This window comes from Spodoptera frugiperda, chromosome 7 (genome assembly GCF_023101765.2).
Source record: "Spodoptera frugiperda isolate SF20-4 chromosome 7, AGI-APGP_CSIRO_Sfru_2.0, whole genome shotgun sequence".
In the NCBI taxonomy this organism is placed as follows: domain Eukaryota; kingdom Metazoa; phylum Arthropoda; class Insecta; order Lepidoptera; family Noctuidae; genus Spodoptera; species Spodoptera frugiperda.
Genome location: NC_064218.1, coordinates 10,110,448 through 10,136,727, shown reverse-complemented (window position 1 = coordinate 10,136,727; position 26,280 = coordinate 10,110,448). Strand labels below are relative to the sequence as shown.

Genomic DNA, 26,280 nt, shown 5'->3' with positions numbered 1-26,280 from the left:
TATACACCCTCATGTAGGGGTCGCAATTAATATCATCCTGTAGATAACAGGAGCTATTCAGTTGTTGTTACTTTATGATTATTTATTTAAAGGTGTATTTGCAAGGACTTAAAGAGGTCCGGTCCTATCAGAATAATAACATTTTGATAAAACCAAGTCTAAATAAATAATTATTATTTATGGCCATTATTTTCCAAACTCTAGGTTTCCAAAAAGGATTAGGTAAGTACCTCAACAATATTTTGAATAGTGGTATTTGGTATTCATACGTTTGATTTTAAAGACATCATACCTTATTTCTTCATTGTTTACAAGGATTTCGTAGGTGCTATATGTAGGTACATAGGCTATATTTTCCCATCAGATGACCGGTAAGCTTCATTGCTAACATTTGTAGCTAAAAAAGTAAAGTTAGTCTTATTTGACCTCTTTAAAAAAACAAAAAACAACTGTAACACATGGCAAAAGCATCAAAGTCAAAAGTTTTCGCCCTTAATTGTCTCTGGCCGCAGATGGCAGAGGGCAGAGGGCTTAGTGCCTCAGAGGGCTAAAAGGACTCGTGTTTAAGTCACTCAGCTGCGCAAGTAGGATGCAATTTTGTAAAGAGCCCACCTTGGAAAAGTGGGCCTCTAATTAGAAGGGAGGGATCGCCTTTTGGAGTCTCTTAAGAGGAAAAATGGCACTCTTAGAGAGTACGGAGTGCATTAAAAGAAATGAAGAATGTATGAAAGTTTCTTTATTTTAATCTTTGGACTCATCTGTCTAGTGGTTGGAAGTGCAACTGCGTAGAACCTGGTTCTAATTTATTGACAATGGTCTTTTGGGTGAAGACGCTATTAAATTGTGATGAAGTAAAATTTTACTGCACGATTGGCGCGGTGACTGGGCAACTGGATGCTGAGCAACGTGTAGCGGGTTCGATTCCCGCACGGAGCAACTCTTTGTGTCCAATACACGAATTTTTGTTTTGGGTCTGGGTGTCATGTGTATGTGAACTTGTGTGTTTGTAAACGCATCCAAGACATATGAGAAAATTCTAGTGTGGGGCAATGTTTTATAAAAAAAAAAAACAAATTTGGACCTACTATTTGTTATGGGTACTATTAGGCAATAGGTTTGCATTTCTCATTATCACATACCAACTAATAAAATAAATAAATACTCCTTAAAACAAGAAAAAACAAAAACAAAAGAATCTATTTTAAATAAAGAACACTACAAAAGAGATTTTGTATTTATTTACAACGACAACAACAAAAGTCGTTTTCTCATAAAACGGCCAAAATGTTTCTTTAATGATTTTTTAATTGTGGCAATATAAATGGTTGGTTGTGTTGCCAAAGAATAAAAGGTTCTCACAAAAAAAGTTTTAAAGAGTTAATGTGGAAAATATGAACGTTTTCTTAATTGTTAGTTTGTGTTGTACTAATTCATTGATTAATAGTAATGAAGAATTATGTGATACTAGCTTTTGCCAGCGCTTTGCATTCCCGTGGGATAAAAAGTATCTTATAACTCAAGTCAAATCATACCCTCACGCTGAAATTACTACGAAAATTATGTCATTTCATAGTTTCAGCGTGATTGACGTACAAATAAACTTCCACATTTTTAATATGAAATGACATAATTTTCGCGTCAATTTTTAAAACCGAAACTATTGAATTAATTTATAAAAGATCACTTCCACTACATCTTGCCCAACAAACCACTATTTTATATCACAAACTACATAAAATAACAAAGAAAGAATACCCTATACCAAACTAGTCCCTTTTATAAACGTATCGTAACCCTGGCTATACGCCAGGTCGGACAATTTATCTCAAAAACCACGATACGGGTTGTCAATCGCTCGAATACTTGATGCTATTTGCTCATATCGAGTTTGTGGCGACTCGATGTTTGGTACCAACTCGACCTCCTATTTTTGAGTTCGATAACTCTGACCTACAATTGAGTTCGAAATGTTTGTAGATATTTTGACCTGATTTTGATGTTTGATGCACTGTTTTTTAAGATAGGTATTGGTAATGTTTGAATCAATCACTATGATATTATATTGGGTGAATAGGCATTCTGTATTATGTGGGTGATATGATGATTTCCGACCTTTTCCGGCTCGAAAATCAGGAGTATGATCGGGGTGGTTTTTAGTCAGTAAGAGTCAGTCACTCACTGACCCTCTCGGTAGAAATCATTGGATGATTTTCTCCAAAGATCTGTCAACAAACTAGAAGTCGACCAAGTAACCATAACGACTGCTATACTGAGATAGATAACTAAACTGCATGTATGTATCACGAATCAAATGTTTATGAGATATTAGTCCTGGGTTTTTTGATTGAGACTTAATTATAAGTACATATTAATAAAAACAACAGATGCACTTACTTTTATATATTAAAAATCTTCGTTTAACCTTTACTAGTCTAATTAAAACAAACTTTGACATTAACTTCAAACGACAAACGGTATTAATTGAAACCGCGTACACACATAATCCTAACTCAACCACAAAACGCTTTCACAGCCAATGTAACATGTATATTGTATTGTACAATCAAGTATTGTAGCAATACCAAACGATGAAGCCACAAGCTGGCCGCTAGCTCGCCAGCCGTCGCTGCACCTGACAGTTTCTGATCGAAAACAGTAAATATACGCTATCACACATACGAGAGCGTGTAGTTGAAGTCTTATAACAGTTAATAGTCGTTTTTTGCTCTCGATAGATTTATCATTGGTTCGGTCGTTCTCTTTGGGTCGTGGAATGGGTGGGTTTGTTTGTGGAGATTTTTTTTTTTGTAATCGTACCTGATTTATCGGTTTTTTAAGGTTATAATGCACTTAGAATATATTATCACAGATATATATGTGTGTCCAAAATAATAAAGATCATAAGTATATCATGCGTAAAGTATAGGTATTATTTAAGCACTAGTTTACAAAACTGACAGCTGTACAATTTGATTAAATAAGTGGTATAATGTGACAGTGGTGTTATGTGTTATAAAGTGCAGGCATAAGAACTTTCTTCTTTTCTATGTGATGTTTGTCGATGTTCAATGTCTAATCAGTTATTGATGTTGCTTATTAAGATTTAAACTTCGTGAAGATCGATTCAGCCTTTCTGGAGTTATAAATAGTATAGCTAACATAACTTTGTTTTGCAGATATGACAGTTTTTAAGTTGCTACACTAATAGCTATCATGACTCAAACATTTCATTCAACAAACAGTACCCTTAGTACGAGTTTGCTAAACGAAACGAGAGCGCGTTCGGCACTCTGATTGGCTGGCGTGAATGAACCAACCAATCAAAGCGCCGAACGCGCTCTCGTTTCATTTTCGTTCAACGTAAAGCAAACTCGTACTAAGGGTACAGGTATACAACACAGACAGTACAAACAGTCGAACTCTAAACAAACTTATATATATGTATAACATTTAAACACGTCGCGGGCAATGAACATTTTACAGATTATCATGCGGTCAGGGATCACGAACCTGCTCGCAGTTTGAACAAAGACAAAATATAATATCACTTGCTGACTCTTGTCTTAAAACCCTGTTCTTGTCACTGCTTTATTCTAATGTCTTCTATGACTGGCTTAACTGACTGAAGCCTGTTTTTCAGCACCAGACTGCTGCTCAGACCTTGGTGAGTGATTGCCTGATACAGCACTTCTTTCTTCTTTTTTCATTGCACTGTTCAAACTGCGGGTGAATGCTTGATTAGGGGGAGAAGGGGTCTTTGAAATATGACGGCTTGATTTTATAGTTTTGTATAAGATTGGCAACGCATTTGTAATGCTTTTGGTGTTGCAAATGTACTTGGGTTATGATGACCGCTTTTTAGGCGGTCTATAAGCTCTGTTGCTGCTGATAGTGAAATAAAAAATAATGACTACATTTATGTGAGTGCTGTAGCTGCAATCAATCATCTCATGATTGCAGCTCAATGCATTTTGGACTCAATTCCCTTACGGAACAACTCTAACAAATAGTTGTTCCGAGTCTAGATGTGACGATAAGGTTGTGTTTATAAACGCACTCACAACTCTAGAGAAATCCTAGTGTGAAAAAAGACACTGTATTTAATCGTGCAAATCGAGTTGTAGCGATACATTGCCGGTTACACAGCTATAGTTTTACAACTGGTTCAAAATAAACTTTAAATGGAATTGGAACAAAACTTTTGCACGGTTGAACTGTGTCAGGGAATGAGTTTGTTATTTAAATTGTGTGGTTACAAGCAACGCGTTTATGAAAGCCGTCACCCGCATTTTGAACGAATTGAAATTATTTCTTCATAATATTTTTTCTTATTATTTTTTTGCTTCTATTTTATACATATCTTTATTCGCTTTACACTAACAAAATTTTACACTACTCAAATACATTTTACATTTACGCTTTTAAACTTAAATAGGTAAGGAAGGTTTTTTACTATTTTGCTTTTAAGATTTTTAATATATAATTTAGGATGAATTTTACTCCTAACATATTTTGAGGTAGGTAGTTTAACCTCCGTACTCAGTCATTTAATGGTTACTTAACCCAGTCCTTAGCAATTGTTTTCAGTACTAAATCGTTACTAAGGAATAGTTTAAGTCATCATTAAATGTCTCTGAGTGCGGCAGACTTTTTTAAGGATTTTTAGCATGCTTTAATCCATTCTTACTAATAACGCATGATTTTTGCGAGTTTAATACAGATTATGGTGCTTCCTCATCTCGCGAACACGAATTCTCAGTTCGCGTGTCGCTCGCATGCAGATGTGGACGCACCATTACGTCTCTTTTTACTAAAACTAAAGGTAGGTTCAATCAAGATTAGGTTAAAGATATTGTAATAAACTGAACTTTACACCATTGTATAGGTATTAAGATTGGGATATTTACTATGACTCTTTATATCCTCAACTTCATCAAACAGTAGCGTGGCTCTGGTTTCACATGTCCGTTGCAATTACAATACGCCCAATATGTCGGTCGCGCTACACGTTCCTTAGTCTCTGCCTATCCCCATGAGAAAAACGCGTGAGGTTATGTATGTTTATGTACGTAAGACGTTCACTGCTGCTGAAATAGGTCTCCCTCAATGCAGAAGCAACTTGCATCCAGCATACCTCCCTGTGTATGACCATTGTAATATCGTCTGTCTACCATAGAAGTGTACGTCCTAAGAGTCGTCCAAGTAAGCACACAGGACGTCTTAGGCGGTCCTGTGCTTGCTGTTCATAATTAAATAGGGTAGATGACTAATTTTTATTTTAATGTCCATCTTGTAGATTATTTCAAAATATTAGACACGTATTTTTTATTTTCTAACAAAAACAAATACTTTCGAAGATATATCGATTTGAAATACCGCGAGACGTCACTTCTAGCCACATTTTATACGTAGAAATGATGTATTTGCTCCCACTCCCAAACTTTGATTCGTTTTATCTAAGTATTATTGTTATCTTATACGACAAAATTAAAAAAATACGTGTCTAATATTTTTTAATAACCAAACTGACGAACTAATTGGATTTTTAACTTCCATACCCCGTCATCATCCCTATTGAATAATGTAACATTATGTTCGCATGCTCGTTTGACCAGAATTATCAGTTTTATACTTGACCTATTAAACCTTACGGGCGATTTGATAGATTTTGGCTCCATGCCCAATATGGCTGCCAGAGATGCACTATTATGATTCTAGGGTTTGTTTGAAATTGTTTTATGTTCTCATTTTTTTGCCTACAGGGTGAGTTTCAACGTTGATTTAATACTTATAAGAGCGTTGTATTAGCATTTGGGAAATTCTCTCGTAGTATATTTGGATCTCAATAATAGGTCTACTTTTCGACTTTTTATTTCTTGTTTTATTAGTGATTTCATTTGTTATTTTATATGTTATATGCTGAGATGGTCAATAAGTATCAATTGGGATTTTAAAAAAGAATCGTGTTTACCGTCATTAGATATACAGAATTGTATTAAGATACAAATGTTTAGGTACCTTACATATAGTCGACAACAATATATTGGAGACTCGTTTGCCATTCAAGAAAAAAAGGTTCCTTACAAGTTTAGTAGTCGCGCGACAATCGCCGTGGTGGGTTGAGGAATACTGCTCATGATTATGAGCCTCTAGTATGGCTTGAAACTAGCCGAGTTCCTAGTCGAAAAACAGTTACGTGTGTCGATAACAAAATAATTAAGTTCTGTTCCTTTTTATGGGGATAGACAAACAAGCTATCATTAAAATTTGATCCTAATTCAAAAGTTGTGTAGCCACTCAGTGAAAACAGTTCCTACTTATAATATTCAACTTTTTATTCTAATGTACTGGTGTATACAGAAACAAGGATTTGGCACATAAAGCCGCTGAAACAGCAGCAAACACGAGGAAATGAAAAAAGTTGAAATGGAATGCGATTTAATCTGGAAACTTCTGTCTCATTTTAAAATGTGTGTTAACTCGGGACTTGCAGGAATTATTAGCCAGAATAAAAACATTGCGTATAATTATCATCTGAGTATTTTTAAATAAAAGTGAGAGAGCCATGGTTCGATACGCATGGGCCGGCTCGACCGGAGTGATACCACGGCCTCACAGAAAACCGACGTGAAACAACGCTTGCGTTGTGTTTCGTTATGTAAGGTTTACCCTCCGGTAAGTTGTTCTCTACCCAATCACCCCCTTCGCAATCTTCCCAGTCCGCGATTCTCCAACAACCCTTAAAATCTTAACCAAAGGGCTGGCAACGCACTTAGTGTTTCGGGTGTCCATGGGCGGGGGCGATTGCTTATCATCAGGTGATACGTCTGCTCGTTTACCAGCTTATACCATAAAACAAAATATCATTGTAGATATGGCAACTCTACTTAACTGAACCACGTTTTATTCTTGAAGATATTCCAAAGCACTAATCTGTACTCGCCAGTAACATCACTGATGAAATTGCAATGGAATTTTGAAACCTCTAACATTTTTAAAACCAATAACTCAATATCAATTGCATACCCCCACCGAGATCAACCTCAAGATATCTTACTCTCTGTAAATGTAACTGAACCACTGAAGTTCCTAGCCACTAGAAGTTGAATAACAATTGCCCTAAGAGTCACTATCACAGTTAAACTGCAGACGATTGCAAAACTTTCCTACACCGACTCCTATTCAGTCTCTTGGGAGTTACAATTCATAAAAAAGAGACTAAAAATAGAGCTCAGTTTTATGTGAAGCGGTTTGATTGTACGAGTGAGCGTAGTTTCAGATGAATTCGCTTGTTATAAACTCTTTGAAAGTGTAGATAAGTAAGCTAGAGATGTTATTATTGCATAATCATTTTTTACAAACAAGCATCTGGTATGATAGGGATGATGACGGGGTAACGAATAGAAGAAAAAAATATGTTTTTAGTCAGTCAGCTAGGACTGACTAAAAACATATTTTTTAATGTTCTATTCGTTCTAATTCTAATAATAAACATATTATGTTTTAAAATAAAACGTATCAATCAAGTATAAAAATAAGTAATTTTTACGTACAAAACATACATACCTAAAAGTGAATTTCAGTGAAGTGAAGCGGTATTTCAAAGCAATATATCTCTGAAACTATTTGTTTCCCTAAGAAAATGAAAAATACGTGTCTTTCAATTCAATTAATTCAATTCAATCCAATTAAAATTTCTAAAATGTGTCTCCATACTAGTATTGTCACTTGTGTCGTATGCGTTTATAAACATACAAATTCACGTACTATAACGAAAGCTTTGAAAAAGTAATTATAACAGCTTATTATCAAGCTCATCAAATACATCTTACTCAACTTACCTCCAAGATAAATCACAAACAAATCATATTTTATTCCACAACAAACCTTAATGAGAAATGACCAACGCAACCACCAATCACATCTCCAGATTAATTACGAAATAAATCTTATTTTGTCCAATCACCATTCACCATTCAGAATCACCACTCAGCACTACATTAGCGAGCCTTCGATCATCCTGTCACTATGAACTGACAGCTAAGAACAGAATTCTCCCATCTACAGGGTGTTTATAATCAGCAAACCGCGAGTCACGCACTTCCTGTAGATAGAGTAGATACATTAAGCAACCTTGCTAATGGAAAGGGTTTCTAAGCGAATGCTGCGATTGTCTGGTCTGCTGGTAATGGGAACTAGGCTTTTAGGGTTTATGTATAAAGTCTATTTTTGTTTGGAGGCATAGATAGTAGTGTATGGTCTTTTATTTGTAGAGAACCTTGAAAGTGATGGTGTTCTTTCGTTATGCCAACTTGCATCTTTATCACAAAATTCTAATTCTAGCAGTTGCAAATCATGAAACAAGTATCACACATAAAACAAGAACTGATTATCTATTAGCACTCAATCATATTCCAATGAATAGAAAATTCGAGAACTCGACAGCGGGACCGTCATTCAATATCTTTTGTTTCTGACACTACTTGTATTATCCCCCATTCCTATAAAAAGGGTAGATGATAATTCATATGGTATTTTCCAACTTGTCCTGCAGATTTCTTTATTACTATCACTACATAGTATAAAACGAAGTCGCTTTCTCTGTCTCTATTTCCCCTTGTACACACAACGGATTTTGATGTGTTTTTTTTAATAGATAGAGTGATTCAAGAGGAAGATTTATATGTATAATACATGCATAATATATCACCTTTGCACCCATGCACAGCTGGGGTGGGTCGCTAGTAATCTATAGCTAGAGATAGACGCACCTCCATATAGCATATATCAGACGGCCCGATAAACTTATGTGACAGATAGCGCATACAAATTACATTCTTAATTCAAAGTTATCTGATACATAGCGGCTATCCAGACATTGTGAAACAAGTCCTTAGACATTTTTGTCTGATTCATCATCCCAATTGTTACGATCTACGATCACTTGTACAGCCAACTTTTTATCCAAAGTTGCTTTCCATTTTTTCGAGAACTTTTTATAAGAATTTCATAAATTATGACCGAACAACTTGGATCTTGGTAGAGAGTGCAAAATAATTTATTTATGAAGTTCAGCAAGATCGTTTTTGCTTGCGACGTAATAAGAAGTGGAGCGTTGATGTATCATTTTGATTCATGGAGGCTTGTTAAGCTTTTTGTTTATTTCTTGGGCATTTTAAAATTGTTGATGACAATGCTGGATTTAAAAAAGATTGAAAAGTAATAATCTAGGATTTTCCCATACTTTTCGTTTTTCTGTAGTCTTGTAAACTCAACGTTATACAGCGATATATTTAGTAATGGAGATGTGTTATGTAGCTATGCTATGAAGATGTAATAGCTAAGCTGCGAAACGATGTGACCATTTCGAGTGATACAAAGCTATGTAGTGGTGTGCGGAAAATGCGCAACTCGAGTATGCGATGTATGTATGACAGTACTGAACCATCTATAGCGCACATCTATAGCAGTGCTAAGCTATTCGTACTAATGAATATGTTCGGCAGAAGCCAAACGAATCCACAGCAATGTAGTATAGCACATATCTGGTGGCAAAGCAACATTACATAACTTTTTGCCAAAAATATACAGTTAAGAGTTATAGTATACTTTATTACTAACACACTATAAAACCCCGAATCACAAATAAACTTGCACACTACGAAGCTCCTTAAAACAACAAAATTCAGTTCCGAATTTTCTAAACAAGCTTTAAACTGAAAATCTAAAGCAGGAACAGAACCGTAGTTTACCGTAACACAAAGAACAAACAAAATAAAAGAGAAAACAAAAGACAAAGGAAAGGAAAATATAAACATTGTTTTGAAGAGAACGATAAATGGATAGCATCGTTCAAACAGGGACTCGATCATGTATGAAATGTATTTATTCTATTGCAACAGCTAAACGTTCCAAACCCAGTGAGCTGAATCGATTCATAGCTCGAATAGTTGAGAATCGTCACTCGAATAACAATATCGATTATGGATGATTTAGAAGCACAAAGCACGCGACACAACGAATGTTTCGAACAGTACCGATTTATATCGATTAGTGACGATTAATTTGCTCGTTGATTGAGGAAGTTCGTTTGTTTTGCTGATTTTGATTAAAGTTAATTCGCCTTGTTGGACGCAAATTGAACTGGAAGTTTCGAATTTGATCAAATCGTGAAAACAGTATAAAAAGTTCGGCTTTCGTCAATTTGTTCAGACCCGCGTTCGTCAATCAATAATACATTTTGTCCGATATTGCAATAAGGCATGTAAGTACAGCTTTGCTGGATATAAGCCTCTGCACTACAAACGAAAATTAATTACTAATAATGAAATACGAAACACATTATCTATTTAATTAGTTATCCGAAAAATGTGAGTAGTTATTCGAAAAATTGTTCAACTCTAATAATATCCTCTGAACAATAACAAGAAGAGGTCAAATACCTATTTTGTGATATTACCTAGTTTATTCATAGACGATACCAATAAACGATACCAATTTCTCTTGACTATATTTCCTACAATCCTAAAAAACTACCGCTTAGATCATAGCTGTCACTTTTACAATAAAAAGCATTGCCAATAAAAAAGGTACCAGCCACAAGCCAGTACGGGTACTAAGTAAAGATTTGCAATTTCAATAAAACTTTTTAATAAAACTACATAACAGTAAAGTTTCATAAACAATAGGAATACTAACAATCAGCTAAATATCATTTTCGTGCGGTATCCGTCCAGCAGAATCTAGCTGGAATCCTGTTTGGACGCGTTGGCTTAATACCCACTGTAGGAGGCTCTTTAAAGCCTACCTCCCCGGCTCCCAAACTAGAATCCTTTATCCCAGATTTCTCATCAGGTGTCAACTCTGTTACTGCACTCTTACTTCTTCTATCCAACATCTCCTGATGCAATTCTTCTTCTGAACTATAATCTTCTTTGTCTTCTACCAAGTCTTCTTCTAACTGTTCCAATGCCGATGGTTTCGATGAAGGAGTAAGCACTGTGGACGAAGCTTTCCTATCAGTAAGGCTTACCTTCTTTTCTAATGAACAAACTTCCAGTCTCTTCTCGATGCGAGCTATTTTCTCCAGAATTGTATCCAATTTGCTTGTATTACACTTCAATATCCTTTGCATTGTAGTCATCTCATTATTGTGCTGGCTGTTACTTAGTTCTGAGATACATTCTTTAATGGCAGACAATATTGGCATTTTAATACTCTCAGTCAAAACATTCTTGTCTTTATCATTCATCAGTTGTATTTTAATCTTTGAATCCCCTTGATTTTCCGTCGCAATAGCTTCGAATGATTCGGATACAGTAATTTTTGGTGCATTGTGTGATTTTTTAATACAATGTGTTTCTTTCTTACGGAATTTCTTTTCTGATAATTCTGATAAGGTGCAAGTTAAAGATTGATTGATGTTTAAATCATCTAGAGTGTTGCTAGAACTTATAGACTCCCTGACGCTAAAACTCTCTTTCCGAACCTTTCTGTATGTTTCGATAACTTTCTTAGGCTCCGATTTCTCATACGCTTGTTCTCGATGTTCAAAAGATTCCTGTGGTTTCTTATCTCTTTTCTTATGTTTTTTTGAAGATTTTATCGTGTAATATACAGGGAGTTTCTCATCACTTTGTGGTATAACTAAAGGAACTATATTCTTAGCGAATCTTATAGTATGTTCTAGAACGGAGTCGTTATTATTACCACTGATTTTATATGTCCTATTATTATTAGAGATTTCAGTATTCTTCTCGCTATTAAACTGTTGACATTTATCGTGTTTAGATTTCCTTTCCTTTTTCGGTTTAACCTTTTCCTTTTTGACTTCAGGAGCGTTTTGTTCGTCTAAATATTTCTTGTGTATATACACTACGGAATTGTATGAACGTTGATGGGGGAAGTAATTAGCTAAGTTTATGCCATTGACTTCTTTGACGGAGGGTTTCCATTCTGTGGATAAAGAGTTGGTTTAATATTAACGTGGAAATTTCTCGGTTTATTACCTTCGTGGCGGCCTCGCTTGACTGGGCAAGAGAAGCTAATTTTATAGCAGATAATGAGGGGCTGGGTTTATACACACTTGGTTGTTCATGTTTAGAGTCGTGTTTACGTTTATTGAGCGCGACTGATGGCTCGTAAGACTGTAATGGCGCTGAGAAAAACCTCGTCTTAACCTTTTTGATAAGTGTTTGTTGTGATCACCTATTTACAGGATCGTTACTTCACAGACGTACGAGTGTACATGTATGTGTCGTTGTGTTTTATTTCTTGAAAAGTTAGGCGTAATTATTATTTAGGTATAATTTGTTATTAAAAAAAATATATGCCTGACTCGGAGCTGCGAACTACCCAGTGGGTTATCGAGGCTCTGCTCCGGTTTTAAGCTCAGTAAGAGTCTAAAAATACCTCTTGAGTGAGGACCCAAGGCGGGAGAAGTCACTGGATGATATTCCGCTCTCAAAAAAGGCCTAATTATATAATGATTGTTTACTATTTTTATCAGTATCATTACATACTAACCAAATATTACGTTACTTAGTTTACTATTAGGATAAGTTCAGAAATTCTCAATACTTGGACGGAGAAATAAGTAGCATAAATAAGTAGGACCCTCCCTAAATGACATCTAGGTCGGCTGATTAGGTTATTGTGGGTACCCTGTGGATATATTGGATATACATATATTTTTAGTATTTACCTGTAGCCATTTTGTGTTAGTTATGTTTTATTTAATAACAGTAAACGTTTCAATATAAATATAAATCAATTATTTAAAATTCGCAATCTGACAAGTCGTTATCGACACGCATAATTTTTTTAAATGTCTTCGGAATGTCATATCAAATATGTCATCTGAACTTATGTAATATAAAGGAGGTTTTAATTACATAAGGAACTTGATCGATGAGTCAATTTTATAATAGGTTGCTTGATGAACTATTAACTTGATGACATATTACCAGGCTCGAATTGCATATATCAAAATTTCATAATCAATAAAAACAAATAGAAATAAGTCCTTAGCAACGATGTATCTACCTTAAAACAAACTGTATCCTGAACAAACACTGAAAAATCCGGACAAAAATAAAACAAAAATACGCCAGACAGCAATCCGGTTCCCATTTCAATTACACCCCCAACCCCCTAAAAGGGGTTAAAAGGGGGTGCAACCTGTACATATCTGTCTGCGTTCCCCCCTCCATTATATACTAACTAATTAATATTGATAAAACCCGTCTAGATAGGAACGGACTGAAAATCAAACAACAAAACTGCAACGCAATGCATTTTCATCCCTATAGTCAGAGCTTAGATCCTTGTTTTCATACAGCAACCCTGTCTGTGGGGTTACGTGGAATATTTTACTGTATTGCTGAGTTGTTAAGGTAGATATTAGTTTGATTGGTGTAGTGTTCTTTGTTCGAGGGCTGAATCCCGGGCAAGCTGGGAGAGAGCTCGTAGGTCCTCGATTGATCGACAGTCTGGCATTCGGTTGCAAGCTCTCGCGCCGGTAACACGTGTTTGTCGTACATCGTAGCTCGTGGGTGGGGCTCTCAGGCATATTAGGTTCACTTAGGCGGTCTGCGAAGTTTAGAAGATCTGGCATCATGGCTGTTCATTCGCGTTGTTTTCAAAGGTATGTATGCTGATAGTTTCGTAATTCAAATTTTAAGTTTTTTTTTTTTTTTGTCCATAGCGGTACTTCGTACTAGCGCGATTTTTTTTTAGTAGGTATTGATTTTTATCTATTTTTGCAATTTTTCTTTTATATTTTTGTCGTTGTTATATTGCGATTGGTCTTATTCTTTGAAGTCGTGGTCTATGTTAGGCCATGCGCATATTGCACATGAGCTAAAATGCGGTTGCCAAATTAAATAGATTTTGTTAAGTTGAATTTTTGGATGTATCGGTCTTCGAAGACCGTGAAACCATTCAACTGTAGCTGAAGGTTTACCATTGGTCTTTTCAAGTAGTCATAAGCGTCTTAACAGTGTATTATGTTGAAAAGACAAAGTATTCAAGGAAAACCGTGAAAGTCTGTTTTAAGATCTTTGTTCCTTCAAAGTGATCTGATCCTCCAATGCATTCCTATTTGTCGGAATGCCTGTAAAACGCATGCGCGGATGTGGCGCGGGCGTTCACCGTGAGCCAACACCTAAGGCAGGACACACCCTTAACCCGTTGCTAGATATTTTTAAATTTTGATCAATAATTGCTTGTTTTCTGGACAAAACAAAACTAAGCGTGCATTCACAGACATACGAACACAATACAACACACATACACACAGTGCGAAGTGAACTTATCATTATTCTTACATTTTCTTTTAAATTGGGTTAAAAAATGTATGACAAGAGTCCGTTTTTGAACTAATATATACATATAGAATAAAAAAATGAGCAAAAATAGGAGAAAGTATTCAGGGGTATTTTGTTTAAAATAACTAAAGAAAATACACTACTACATGCTTACCTACCTAATTTTGGACAAACGTTATCCAGACTTTCCTAACATATTTTCAAATTTTTCGTTCCTCTCTCTTTATAAACTACGTATTCTATAAATATAGAACCATGTAGGCACATAGTTATGTGCCTACATGACATAGACATAGCTATGTACTAGGCTCGTCAGGATTACAATCACTGACTATCAAAGTTGTAGAGACACGCGAGAAGCGAATCGCAACTTCGTACTAACCTTCGCACAATCACGCGATGACATTTAGCCGGCATAGCTATTTTAACCGACTTTGTATAATGAAGAAGTGCTTTGTTAATTTGATTTTTAGTTTGGGAATGTTATTAAGGAACATTGTTATTTGATTTGAAAGGTGGTATGAGATTTTTATCAAGAAAAATTATAACAATGAGCATTTGATTTTAATTTCTAAGACTTTCTAAGGGTTTGCGTGCGCATCAGACCCAGATGGGGCTCAGTAGGGCTGATGCCGACCCAAAGCTGTGGACCATCTAGCGGGTTACCAGCTCGAGAAGCTGAAGTAGGAACAGGGTTTTTAGTCAGGAAGAGTCTGATATTCCTCTCGTCTCACCCAAGTTGGGAGAAGCCATTGGATGAGAAGGTTCCAGATATTTGGTATCATGAAGATAATTTTCAGTGTACAAGTTGCTTTTGACTTTTAATTCGTATCTATTTAGTTTTCTGTCACAGTGAATTCACTGATTACCACATTTCATACATTATAAGTATTCAATTTAAAGTCAATTTCAGCTTGTTCATCTTATATTTAATCAATATCCTATTATATCCTGCCAATATTAAAAAACACAAGATACACTCAGCGTCACAAAAATCGCACCTCTTGGAAAATTGTAAGTTCAAAACATGTCCCGCCAGTAACGAATACATTACACCTTATTAATATTGGTATCAATTGAAAGTACGTTTAACGACCTTTAAATTAACAACAGTTAGAATTCCTAAACACAACAGATCTCATCAGCACGTAACGTTAAAAAAATGTTGTCAAAATATTCAGAATGGGATAACATTCCTCAAGAGACTGTTGTCACATTAATTCGTCCATGAGAGAAAGCATGGAAGCAGTCATCAGGGCTAGGGAGGGTAACACTAGGTTTTAAGGACTTATTTGCTGATAAAAAAATGTAACTTTTTAATCATTTGCATTTGCTTGCTTTTTTTATTCCCTGGTAAACAAAAAACCAAATCCATTGATTTATTCTTAAACTTAAATAAATTGCCTTTCCAATGATACCTTACAGTCATATGTCTGCCATTGATTAATAGGGTTAAAATGACTATGAAGGGAACTTTTAAAGAGGTGCGATTTTTGTGACGCCGAGTGTACTTACACTTACCTCCTGCAGATAAGCCCACAAAGATGGATGCTAGGATTTCCAAAATTTATTTTCAATTTTACTTTAACGATTCGTGTTACGAGTTGAAGCGTGTCTCTGTAATCATAGTCATAAAGGCACTTTATTTATTTAATGTCTCTTTTTACATTTATATTACTTCGTGTCATGTCACAATTACATGTACCTAACACATACATAGTGGAAACTTCGATGCGATCTTCGTATGTCTTTAGACCTTGAGCTGCGGACTGTCTAGTGAGTTTACCGGGGCTCCGGCTCGAAATATAGGAGTAGAAACGGGGTGGTTTTTAGTCAGTAAGAGTCTGACAGTCCCTATCGTCTCTCCCAAGGCGGTAGAAGTCATTGGATGATTTTCCCACTAAAATAAAACCTTCGTTGGCCGCCTGCTTGTTACAGTCAAAATAGTTCGAAAAACGAAACAAAAAGACTCCAATTAATCCATATAACTATCACAAGTCTGTCGGTGTTATAATTTTTTTCTTCCACGTTTTAATGGTTTAGCTACAAAAATCTTCTGTAAATGTACACAGCGCAACATCGCGTCGCATATTATTTATAAATGAAATTATAGTACCTAAGTTAAGCTCTTAACAACGCGTTTAATATGTTACTTTATTTATTTGTAAGATAATTCCGAAAATATATTGTTAAACTCATTGGATTTTACCAAACACACATTCACCGGAGTTTACTATACAAGTAAGTACTAAGTCAAAACACAGAGTATTTTGCACCCCATCAAATCAAAGGTACCTACGGCAATTTCCCCTTACGTACTTGATACCTGCTTATTAAATACTAGGGTTTACCCCAACCTATGGGGGAGCTAAATTAATACCCTGTTAATGAAACCCCTTTGTGCGTATTATTTGATGATAGGGGGTTAGAAGTGGTATTATAGTACCCTTTGATTGTTTCCCCAGTGCAAAATTAGTGACTGATATTGGCAGGTTTGATGGTTGGGCTAAAAAGCACGTGTTGAGAACAAGGGTTCAATTTCCGAGTTACGTTAGTTTAAGAGCAATATCAATTGACTGTACGGTTGGCGCGGAGGCTGGGCAACTAGGTGCCGTGGGACGGATAGCGGATTCGATTCCCGCACATCCATAAATTACTGTTTCGGGTATGGGTGTCATGTGCATGTGAACTTGTATGTTTGTAAACGCACCTACGATACAGGAGAAAATCAATCAAGTAAAAGCCGGATTAGGTATATCTGCTTTCAAAAAGCGTCATTTTCACACAATAAAACCATTTCAAAAAACACGCCAGACAGACAGACAGAAAAACAAACAAAAAAGGCTCCCAATATCACCTTGATTCACCCTCTCCATGGCTTGGACGTGTAATTGGTGTCCGTTCCCCCCTCCTCCCAGCCAGACACAGCCCCCTGTCTGGACTATGTAGCTGGCTGAGTACATCCAGCTTTCACCCCGTGTAACTCCTATAGGGTGTTAATAATTTTGTTGCACCCCCTGTGGACACCTGACTGGTTCACTGAAAATTCTCTTTGAAGGTTTTTTAAAAATGGATTTCGATGTCTACTGCAGTTTTTGATGTTGTTTTTTTTTTCTTTTTGGTTCCTTTTATAAGTGTAAAGTATTAAAAGGGATTGAATGTCGTATGGACAATTCGTGATTATTGATTGCAATAGTGAAGTATCAACGATGATCGTCCCACATGGACAATCATGGGGCAAAGGGTTTCGGGATCATAGCGTCTATAAATTTTACTGCCATTTTTTTTTTATCATCATACATACGTACATAATCTCAATTACTACGAACCTTACACAACTCTTTCGCTGAGTCATCAATCTTTTCATGCATGCTCGTTGGTTAAGGGTACTTTTAATTTGGACCCTCTTTAATATTTCGCCAATCTGGTCGCTATAATATACCTATGTCCATCTAAATCCGACAACAATTTAAAACCCCTACGTTTATACAAGTATTTTTCAGCTGTTTGCAACAGAAGTTAGAGTAAAGTTTGGTGAAAAAATATTTACACAAAACCGTATGCTTTTGTTTCAAATGGAATTTCGTTCTCCGGCTGGGAAAGGGAATGTGGTGGGCCGCTGTTTAATAATAAATATGGGAGGTGTCGAGCTCCGCGACCGTGTCGCCACCTGTCGGCGTTTGACAAAGACTCCTTCACCATTAACGCATAAGTACTTAATGGACTTAATAGTTCTGTTTTGTAAAGCTAGTTTTGTATTGTTATATTATGATGACTGTTTTATTGGTTCAGTCTATAGGTAAGTACAGAATTTAGATGTTTTGGATTCGATTTGAAAATTGAGAAAAAAGTGAGAACTTCGGGGAACGGTTCTACGATTATATGATAACTAGCTACTGCCAGCGGTTTCGCGTTCCGGCGGGATAAAAAGTATTCTATCACCCAAGTCAGCTCATCAAACCCTGTTTGTATATTAAATTTCATCAAATTCTGTTCAGTAGTTTCAACGCGAATAACGATCAAACATTCAAAATTTCACATTTATGTTTGTGCGACTATCCACACATTGTGCGATAATTTCAATTAACCTATACAATGACTAACAAGATGTAAACTAAACACTACGTACCCCCTATATTAATGTACAACTCTGCTTACCCCTCCACAAAACAAAATCCAAAACGTAGCTTCATTATTAAGTTTCACAACTTTAACAACCTAAAACCACAAACACGGTATTTTATAACAAATCTTACTCAATTTACCCAACAACTCCCTAAGCGGTAGTCGGCAAAGGAATAAATTAACTTCTATGGCATATACGAACGCACACTACTACGTATATTGTATGTATATGTAGGTAAATACATTAGGCTGGGCAATTAATCACTTCTTGCCGGGACTGTACACTTTGTGTACAGTGAAAGGGAAATGTGGTGTTAAAATTAAAATTATTTTACTATAAGCTTCGTTAAGTGAAGTGTAAACAGTGCTTAAATACAAAGTAAGGTTTTTAGACTAGAGTTCTACAAACAATCTTAATCACTAAATTCATTAGAGCGCATACTGTGTGCAATTGTTCAGACTAGTGTTTTATGAGACATCTTTATATATAATAATAATTATAAGCCTCTTATCCTGAACTGTTTACTTCTTTCTTTTATAATATAGTTGTCTCTTTAGTTATATAAATTTATTTTTGAGTTCAGTGTGCCTCTTGGTAAAGGCCACCTCTAACAATTTTCATTGTACTCTGTGTTTAGAACCTAACCCTTCCCCATTCAGTTTTAGTTCATCGTTCTATCTCTAGCTTTGTCTTCCTCTCTTTCTTCTCCCATCTCTAAGGTACCAGTTTGGAGGAGGTTTGGAGTGAGGTGAGAAGGAGTGTCAGACTCTTACAGACTAAAAACCACCCCTTCCTACTCCCGGTCTTCGAACCGGAGCCCCGGTAACCCTCTATGTAGTCCGCAGCTCTTTATTATATACTAACGTTACTACTATAATATGTTCTCGATTATCATTATTGTTCACAAAATCCAAAGAAATAAGTCAAATTTTGATGAAATACATACATTACTAATAAGTGCAAAAATCTTTTCACAGCAAAATAAGACATGTAGACATAAACCCTTATTCATAAACAATTTTTTTACCTTACCCACAAAAAAAAACAACCAAAATTAATTTCAGTAAAATAAACAGCTTACGACTGGTGTGTCAGACTGTACGTCCGTACACACAAAGGCGAGAAATTCAGCCCTTTCGTGTCCAAACACTTTGTTGTGATTTTATTTTTTAGGGTTAAGCATATGGAAATAGAAACGGCAATTTTACGACACACCAGATCCTTGCTGCTGATAATTTTTAGTAATATTCTACTTGTTACATGACGGGCTTTGCTTGGCTACAGTTTCGTTACGTCACGAATAATAACATGCAATAGGCTCACCCCCTATTACATGGGACTTATAATACAAATGGTGAAAAGTGAGTGTACATTGTACAATGGCATTACGTGCCGTAATATGCACCTCTGCCTTCGGAGATTAAAGGCGTGACAATTTGAATAATAACCAAATTGTCTGATTCACCAACCTAACCTAACCCCAAAAAAGACGGCAACGCATTTGTAACAACGCCGGTGTTTCGGGTGTCCATGGGTGGCGGTGATTGCTCAGCATCAGGTACTTACCATCCAGGTGCTCGTTTGCCGGCTTATATCATTAAAAATAACAAAAACTGTTACAATTACCAACTTACAAGTTCCTTCCATCACTTTACAACACAATAACTTGTAATATTAGGTAAGCCTATTGTAAATACTGGTCAGAATTCTGGTCAACCAATTTTCAACTAAAACCATTAAAAAAGACAATTGTTGGTGTTGGTTAGAAGACAGTTAATGCCAGTCAATTAGGCTGCCTCATAATCATCACGACAGCTTATCAAGGTCTGTTTAAGAACATAAACCTCTTTTATGACGCTATTAGAACAACCTAATAAAAATAATGTCTTTTTATAACCAAACGAGTGCGATACGCTTAAAAATAAAAATAGCCTTCAATAGCCAATGTACATCTAAAAACCCTATAAATATTCTCATTTCCAAAATTAAAAAATAAGGGATACGATAATGAAAATATAAAATAGGCATTTTTAAAAAAGGGAACCGCATTCAATTTATATATTTATTTAACTCTTTATGGCACATAAATGTGTACATAGGTGGGCTTAATGCCGTAAGCATTTTCTATCAGCCAAACCTTTGGATGATGCATTGAAAAACCAGTAGTAGGTGCATGGAGCAAGCAAATTTACTTTGCCAGCTCCATTTTTTTGTAAGGTAACCTATATACCTAAAATCTTGTGCAGAGTCTGAAAAATACTATGCTGAAAACCGTACCAAAATCAGTTCAGCGAAACGCGATATAACTGTGCACAAACATACATACACACATACAGGTCAAACTAAGAACCGCCTTTTTTTTAAGTCAAAAACATCTTATTTTCCATACACATACATACGTCTATATTATTCTTATGTTCGGCATTTAGCTACAAAAACCCGGACACTTGTCTCCTTTCAGTGTGAGATAAAAATGGCCGCCACAGAGATAGTCCGGTTGTGTCGTTTGTAAGGATTTCACGAGATTCTCTGACCCCATGCCTGTGTACTGTGATATGTAATAAATAACGCTTTTTGTCTACATATGTATTAGGCTTCTGGTTTTTGTAATGGCAGAGTGTAACATAGTGTTTTTGTGGTTCTGTGATGTTATCGTGTTGGTATTTGGAAGTGAAAGAAGAAAAGAAAATGCTCTTCCTTTTAACATTTTATTGGATTGATAGCCCTTAAAAATAACTGATAAAAAATAGTTAACTTTTGAGGGGAGCCAAACAAGTATACTATGCTTGACCAGGATTTGATTTTGAAACTTTCGAAGTAGAACGACGTAGAAAAAATCTTACAGTAACAGTTGATCTGTTAAAATTTTTAATCTAGAATTGCTACTTATTCTTAGCCTGATACCTTACTAAAATGACACTATAACAAACGAAAACTGAATTACAATATAATATACGTTAAGACTCAACGTACTGTACTTTAAGACTATAACCAACTATAACTAGTAAAGATCGAAACTCCACTTTTTATCAAAACATTGTAGGTATCAGCAATGTTTTTTTCTAAAAATCTTCATTCTTTCGTTAGCTCATGGGCGTCGTAAAACAGTACCTACTGTTGTAAGGGGAATTGTTTGAAATATTAAAACGAGACGCGAGCTGTTTCACCTGTATATAAAAACATATTGATCTGAACTATATTGCTTTACTCACAAAATGTATAAAGGAGTAGTTTCGTTTCGTTTTGAGGTTAGAAGATTGAGATGTTTTGTTATTTATAAATATTGCAAAGTATCTTGACTTTATGATTACGACTGAAGGACTAAAGAGAGATAGAAACCAGACAATATATTATTGTCCCAATATGATCTTCAACTCAACTCGCCTGTTAAAATGATTAGATTAAGGCAAAAGTTCTTATGTAAACTTACACTCCAGTTGTAGACTCTCACTTACTATTTACTCACAATCTTAAAAAGTTTACTTCAGTTTAAAATTTTACTCACAAAAATAATGGTAATGCAACCCTCAAGCAAAATGTATACAGCTCTATAGAGAGTTAGTCACCTGGTGTTCGCTTGGTTGCGCAACCAATCTGGCGCGACCAGCTCTGATGGCAGCATAGAATGTTAGTGGTCGCGCCACCACTAATTACTATACCTCAATATGATGCCAGTGCTATCTTTTTCGAGATCCATTTGATACTGCCGCATTGTAGTGTGAGTACTCTGGTGTCATGTCTGGTTGCGCCGCCATGGTGTCCCAACGAATTATAACTCTAAGTATATAAGCAGACTTATTATGTACTTAAATCTTCAACCATTCACATAAGCTTATGTAACCTCAAACAATAATTACACTCCATTAATTGGGTGTCAGATCGGGTGACAAACGACTTGGCTATAAGTACAAATCTGTGTTCTGTCAATTAATTTATTACTTCGATTATGTTGAAGTTGTAACTGTTGTATATTCTGCCAATATGTTCTTGTTATGTCTAGATTTAATTGCCTTCTTGGTTGAGTGGTCACAAGCGCGACTGCCATACAAAGGGGTCTGGGGTTCAATTGTCTAAGTATAAAAAAGTGTGTATGTGAAATGAGATAAAAAGTAGCCTATTTAACATTTCAACACTTCAACTGTTTTGACGTGTTTAAGTAACAAACTTGGGCATTTAATTTTACACATTACACAAATAAAACATCGACAAAATGGTATTAAAATAGATACGACTACTACTTAAATAATCTAATACTTAAATATTTATGGAATGGAAATCTGATTATAATTTTCTTTATTACATATATTTAAATGGGAATGAAACTATTAAGGATTGTTTTTGAAAAATATTTTTAATAATAATTTTTACACAGAGCACTTAATTATGTCACGCTTTTTGAGCACTCTGCACAAAATAAGCACATTTCGCACATTTTACTACTTTTTCTGTAATAAATATTTCTATGTGATGTTAGGGTGATACAGTTTTTTAATATATTGTTATCTTATTTCTACTTGTGTTTAGCGTCTAAAATGTTGAATTGACTCTGTCAGTTGTATCATAATTACCTAATTCAAAATCTATTTCATGATGTACCTACTCTTTTCTCAACTATCTTTATTAATGAGCAACGGTCACTAATGGACAAAAAATATACATTTCAATGGCAAACCACTTGGTCCAACTTCCAAAATACTCCAAAAAATATACAAACGAGGCAACAAAGTACTTCACAATGCAACTCGATAAGCAACCAGCTCTTAGCCAAGACCATCACGGACAAAACACTCCAGCTATAGCAATTTGAATTCTCTAACCTCTCATCTAAGGGTCAATTTGGTTAGTCGCAACCCTGCCTCACAATGCTGAATGAGGATTGGAGTGCCCGAAGTTTCGGAATTGGGTCGCGGAGGCTTAAAATCGGCACGAGAGAATTGGAGTGAATTTTGGATAACTCTATGTATATAAATCGGATTTTCTTGGGACTTATACTCGGGTTGACGGTTTGTTTTATAGTTCTTTGCCCTTTTTTTGCGAATTTGTGGATTTCGTTTTTATAAGAGTTGGTCGGCGTAAGGATTGTGATGTTGTCTGTTATTGCGAATAAATGGTGTATCTATCATACTCCATATTTATACTATATATTAAAAACAAGTTTATAACAATTTACTCTTTTTGAAAAAAACATCAGTTTGCTTCTAGTTTGATTTAATAGTCATTATATTACAATTAGGTACTGTTTCATAATGCTGGATAGCCTACTTATCAGAGAACTATCTGCCTCAAAAGTTTTCGCATATTTATATAGAGATGATGACACAGGCGTTTAAAGTCAATAATTGACAAATTTCTAAGTACATGTAAATAAATATAGAAATAACTTAAAACAAAAAAAAAAAAGATATACACATCTTATATAATCGAAACAACAACTTCAGATTCTCCAGCTAAACAGGTCCTAAATCAAGGCCACAGAAGACTTGATCTATAAAGTGTACTCCATACTTTATCTCGGCTGGATCGGTTATCACGATCCTGGCCCTTAAGCCCTCACCTTTTTCACATCGAAATCTGTCCGTTAAGCCCTCTGACAGATCAGAGGGAACCACCTCTGGGAATATTTTTGAATCAAAGGAAATAGGAAATTATTTGTGAAGGATTTTCTACAGTTGTATGGATTTTTCTTTTTGCTCTCGTGTTTGTGTCAAACGTTTTGAGTTGAGGACGTTTTAGGGTCTGTCCACACAGGCTCGGAAACGAGAGCAAATTTATATCACCTTGAAAACAGAGTTTTAAGTATTTGTGTTAAGGTTTATTTTTTATTGTGCACTGGTTTTGTCATTAAGTCTTTGACTGCCAATAGAAAACTGTTGAAGGCAAATCCTCCGCTAACGGTGACCACCACGGCGTTCAATGTGTTAAAATGCTTGACGGGATTTGGTATGAAATAATAAAAGGAGCTAACCGGCTCCGATCGCGTGCTTTCTTGCTGGTGCAGCCGATTGGTTCCGATTACGTGCTCTTTCTTGCTCGCGCAGCCGATCGGCTCCGAGCGCTTCCAGCCGGTGTATGTGAACGGACCCTTAGGGATTGTCAAGTGGATGTCGATGAATATGAATGTTATGTCACGATTGTTAGTCAGTCAAAGGTTTGGATTGAGGAGTTGAGTATACTCACTTTTTAAATTATTTTTAGACCCATTTTGAATTGAGAGATGATCTTTTTGTATCGTAGTAAGAATGATTTTGTTATCCATATGTTATATTTCTGTGATCCACAAATTGTTGTTTCAAGTCTGGGTGTCATGGTGAATTTGTATGTTTGTAATCGCACCCACGACACAGGAGAAAAGAAAAGAAACTTAAAACCCTAGGGTGGTCTACGTTTTCTTTATTAAAAAAAAAACATGTTTTGATCATTTTGTGTAAGATCTTACTTACTTCGGAGATGAAATCCACTAAAGTTCGACAATAAATCATTACTCAAATAACTCTTCATCTAATATAGAGATGTCAACACGACAATATTTAGTCCAAGGCAATTCTCAACCCTTACCGAGTTAAACAAAGAACACAGCCTATCATAATACGAAAATGTCCACTCCAAGCCAGATTTAAAGCACAAACTATAGCAACTTAGTCTGTCTAGTCTAACAGCTCGATTCCCTAGAGGAAGGAGTCTGGCTAACTCGAGACGCGACCAACTAATATTATAGTTGACAACTTTCAGTGAAACTTAATTGAGTGGCTTAGCTCTTAACTGAGAGCATAGTTTAGCTGTTAGCTTGTTAACTTTTTAAAGGACAGGTGTTGGTTAAATTACCACAATATGTATTTAAAAAAAGGAAATCGTTACCCCGTTTAGGATTTTCTCCTGTGTCGTGGGTGCGTCTACAAACATACAAATTAACATACACATAACAGCCAGACCCGGAACAACAATTTGTGGATCTGTTCTCTAGTGGTATTTAGTCTGATTCCAAGGTTTAAATTTCTATGGAGAAGAACGAGCAAGAAACTTTATAGGTTACTCTTTTTCAATCAGGTTATACAATACAATTCTTCAAGATTTTTCTGAGCTTAGTCTGAGGATCGAAAACCAAGTTCCCTTGAGTGTTACAATTAATACAACTATCTCTCTCTCTCTCTCTCTCTCTCTCTCTCTCTCTCTCTCTCTCTCTCTCTCTCTCTCTCTCTCTCGTCTTTATCTTTCTCTATATCTATTTTTCTCCAACAAGTTGGTCTCTCCTCCAACAAGACAGTCAAAAACATGTTGCATTCAAAACACATCTCTCCCAAATCACTTCATTTAACAAAATCCGTGTTATTATCCCACATTAAATCGAGGAAAAGACCATTTAATTCATTACAAGTGGCTTATTCAAATTATATGGGGGCAGTGAGAGGGTTTGTCTCTAACTGTCCGGAGATAAGCCCGTTATGTCACACGATAGCTGATGACCAAAGACCGGCCTCCAAGTTAATGAACTGTAAACTGGTGTAATTAAAAATTATGTACGTTACGTTGTGTGTATAATAAATTAATATTTGTGTGATTTCGGTGAATTGTGTGAGGATTTTATATTATGGTAATGTATTATTTTTAACCGACTTCAAAATAAAAGAAGGTTATTTTTCATTTTTTAAAAGAGTGTCGATGGAGTTTCTTGATCATTCTTCACCATTTGAAACTACAATTTGGAACGAGCACCTAACTTCACTGACTGATCGACTGACGGACAATTCAATTTGACGTTTCAAAGGTGTTTAATTAATTGAAAAGCAACGTCACGCCTTTTATCCCCGAAGGGGTAGGCAGATGTGCGCA

At 35.7% G+C, this 26,280-nt stretch overlaps 2 protein-coding genes across 3 annotated transcripts in view; one reads left to right on the top strand and one right to left on the bottom strand.

Annotated features, from left to right (window-relative positions):
• The window catches only part of LOC118265905 (sodium/potassium/calcium exchanger Nckx30C), an 88,288-nt gene that overhangs the window by 15,114 nt on the left and 46,894 nt on the right, over positions 1-26,280 (top strand). For both annotated transcript variants that reach the window (XM_035579186.2, XM_035579185.2), the window contains exon 2: positions 3,641-3,664. In XM_035579186.2, the coding sequence (XP_035435079.1) occupies positions 3,641-3,664 (24 nt within the window). The remainder of the gene's footprint in view (positions 1-3,640; positions 3,665-26,280) is intronic.
• On the bottom strand, positions 10,634-12,847 carry LOC118266297 (uncharacterized). The gene is made up of 2 exons (XM_035579699.2): positions 12,704-12,847; positions 10,634-11,955 (listed from the first exon to the last, which is right to left on the bottom strand). The coding sequence occupies exons 1-2, from the start codon at positions 12,711-12,713 to the stop codon at positions 10,712-10,714; spliced, it is 1,254 nt and encodes a 417-aa protein (XP_035435592.1). The 5' UTR covers positions 12,714-12,847; the 3' UTR covers positions 10,634-10,711.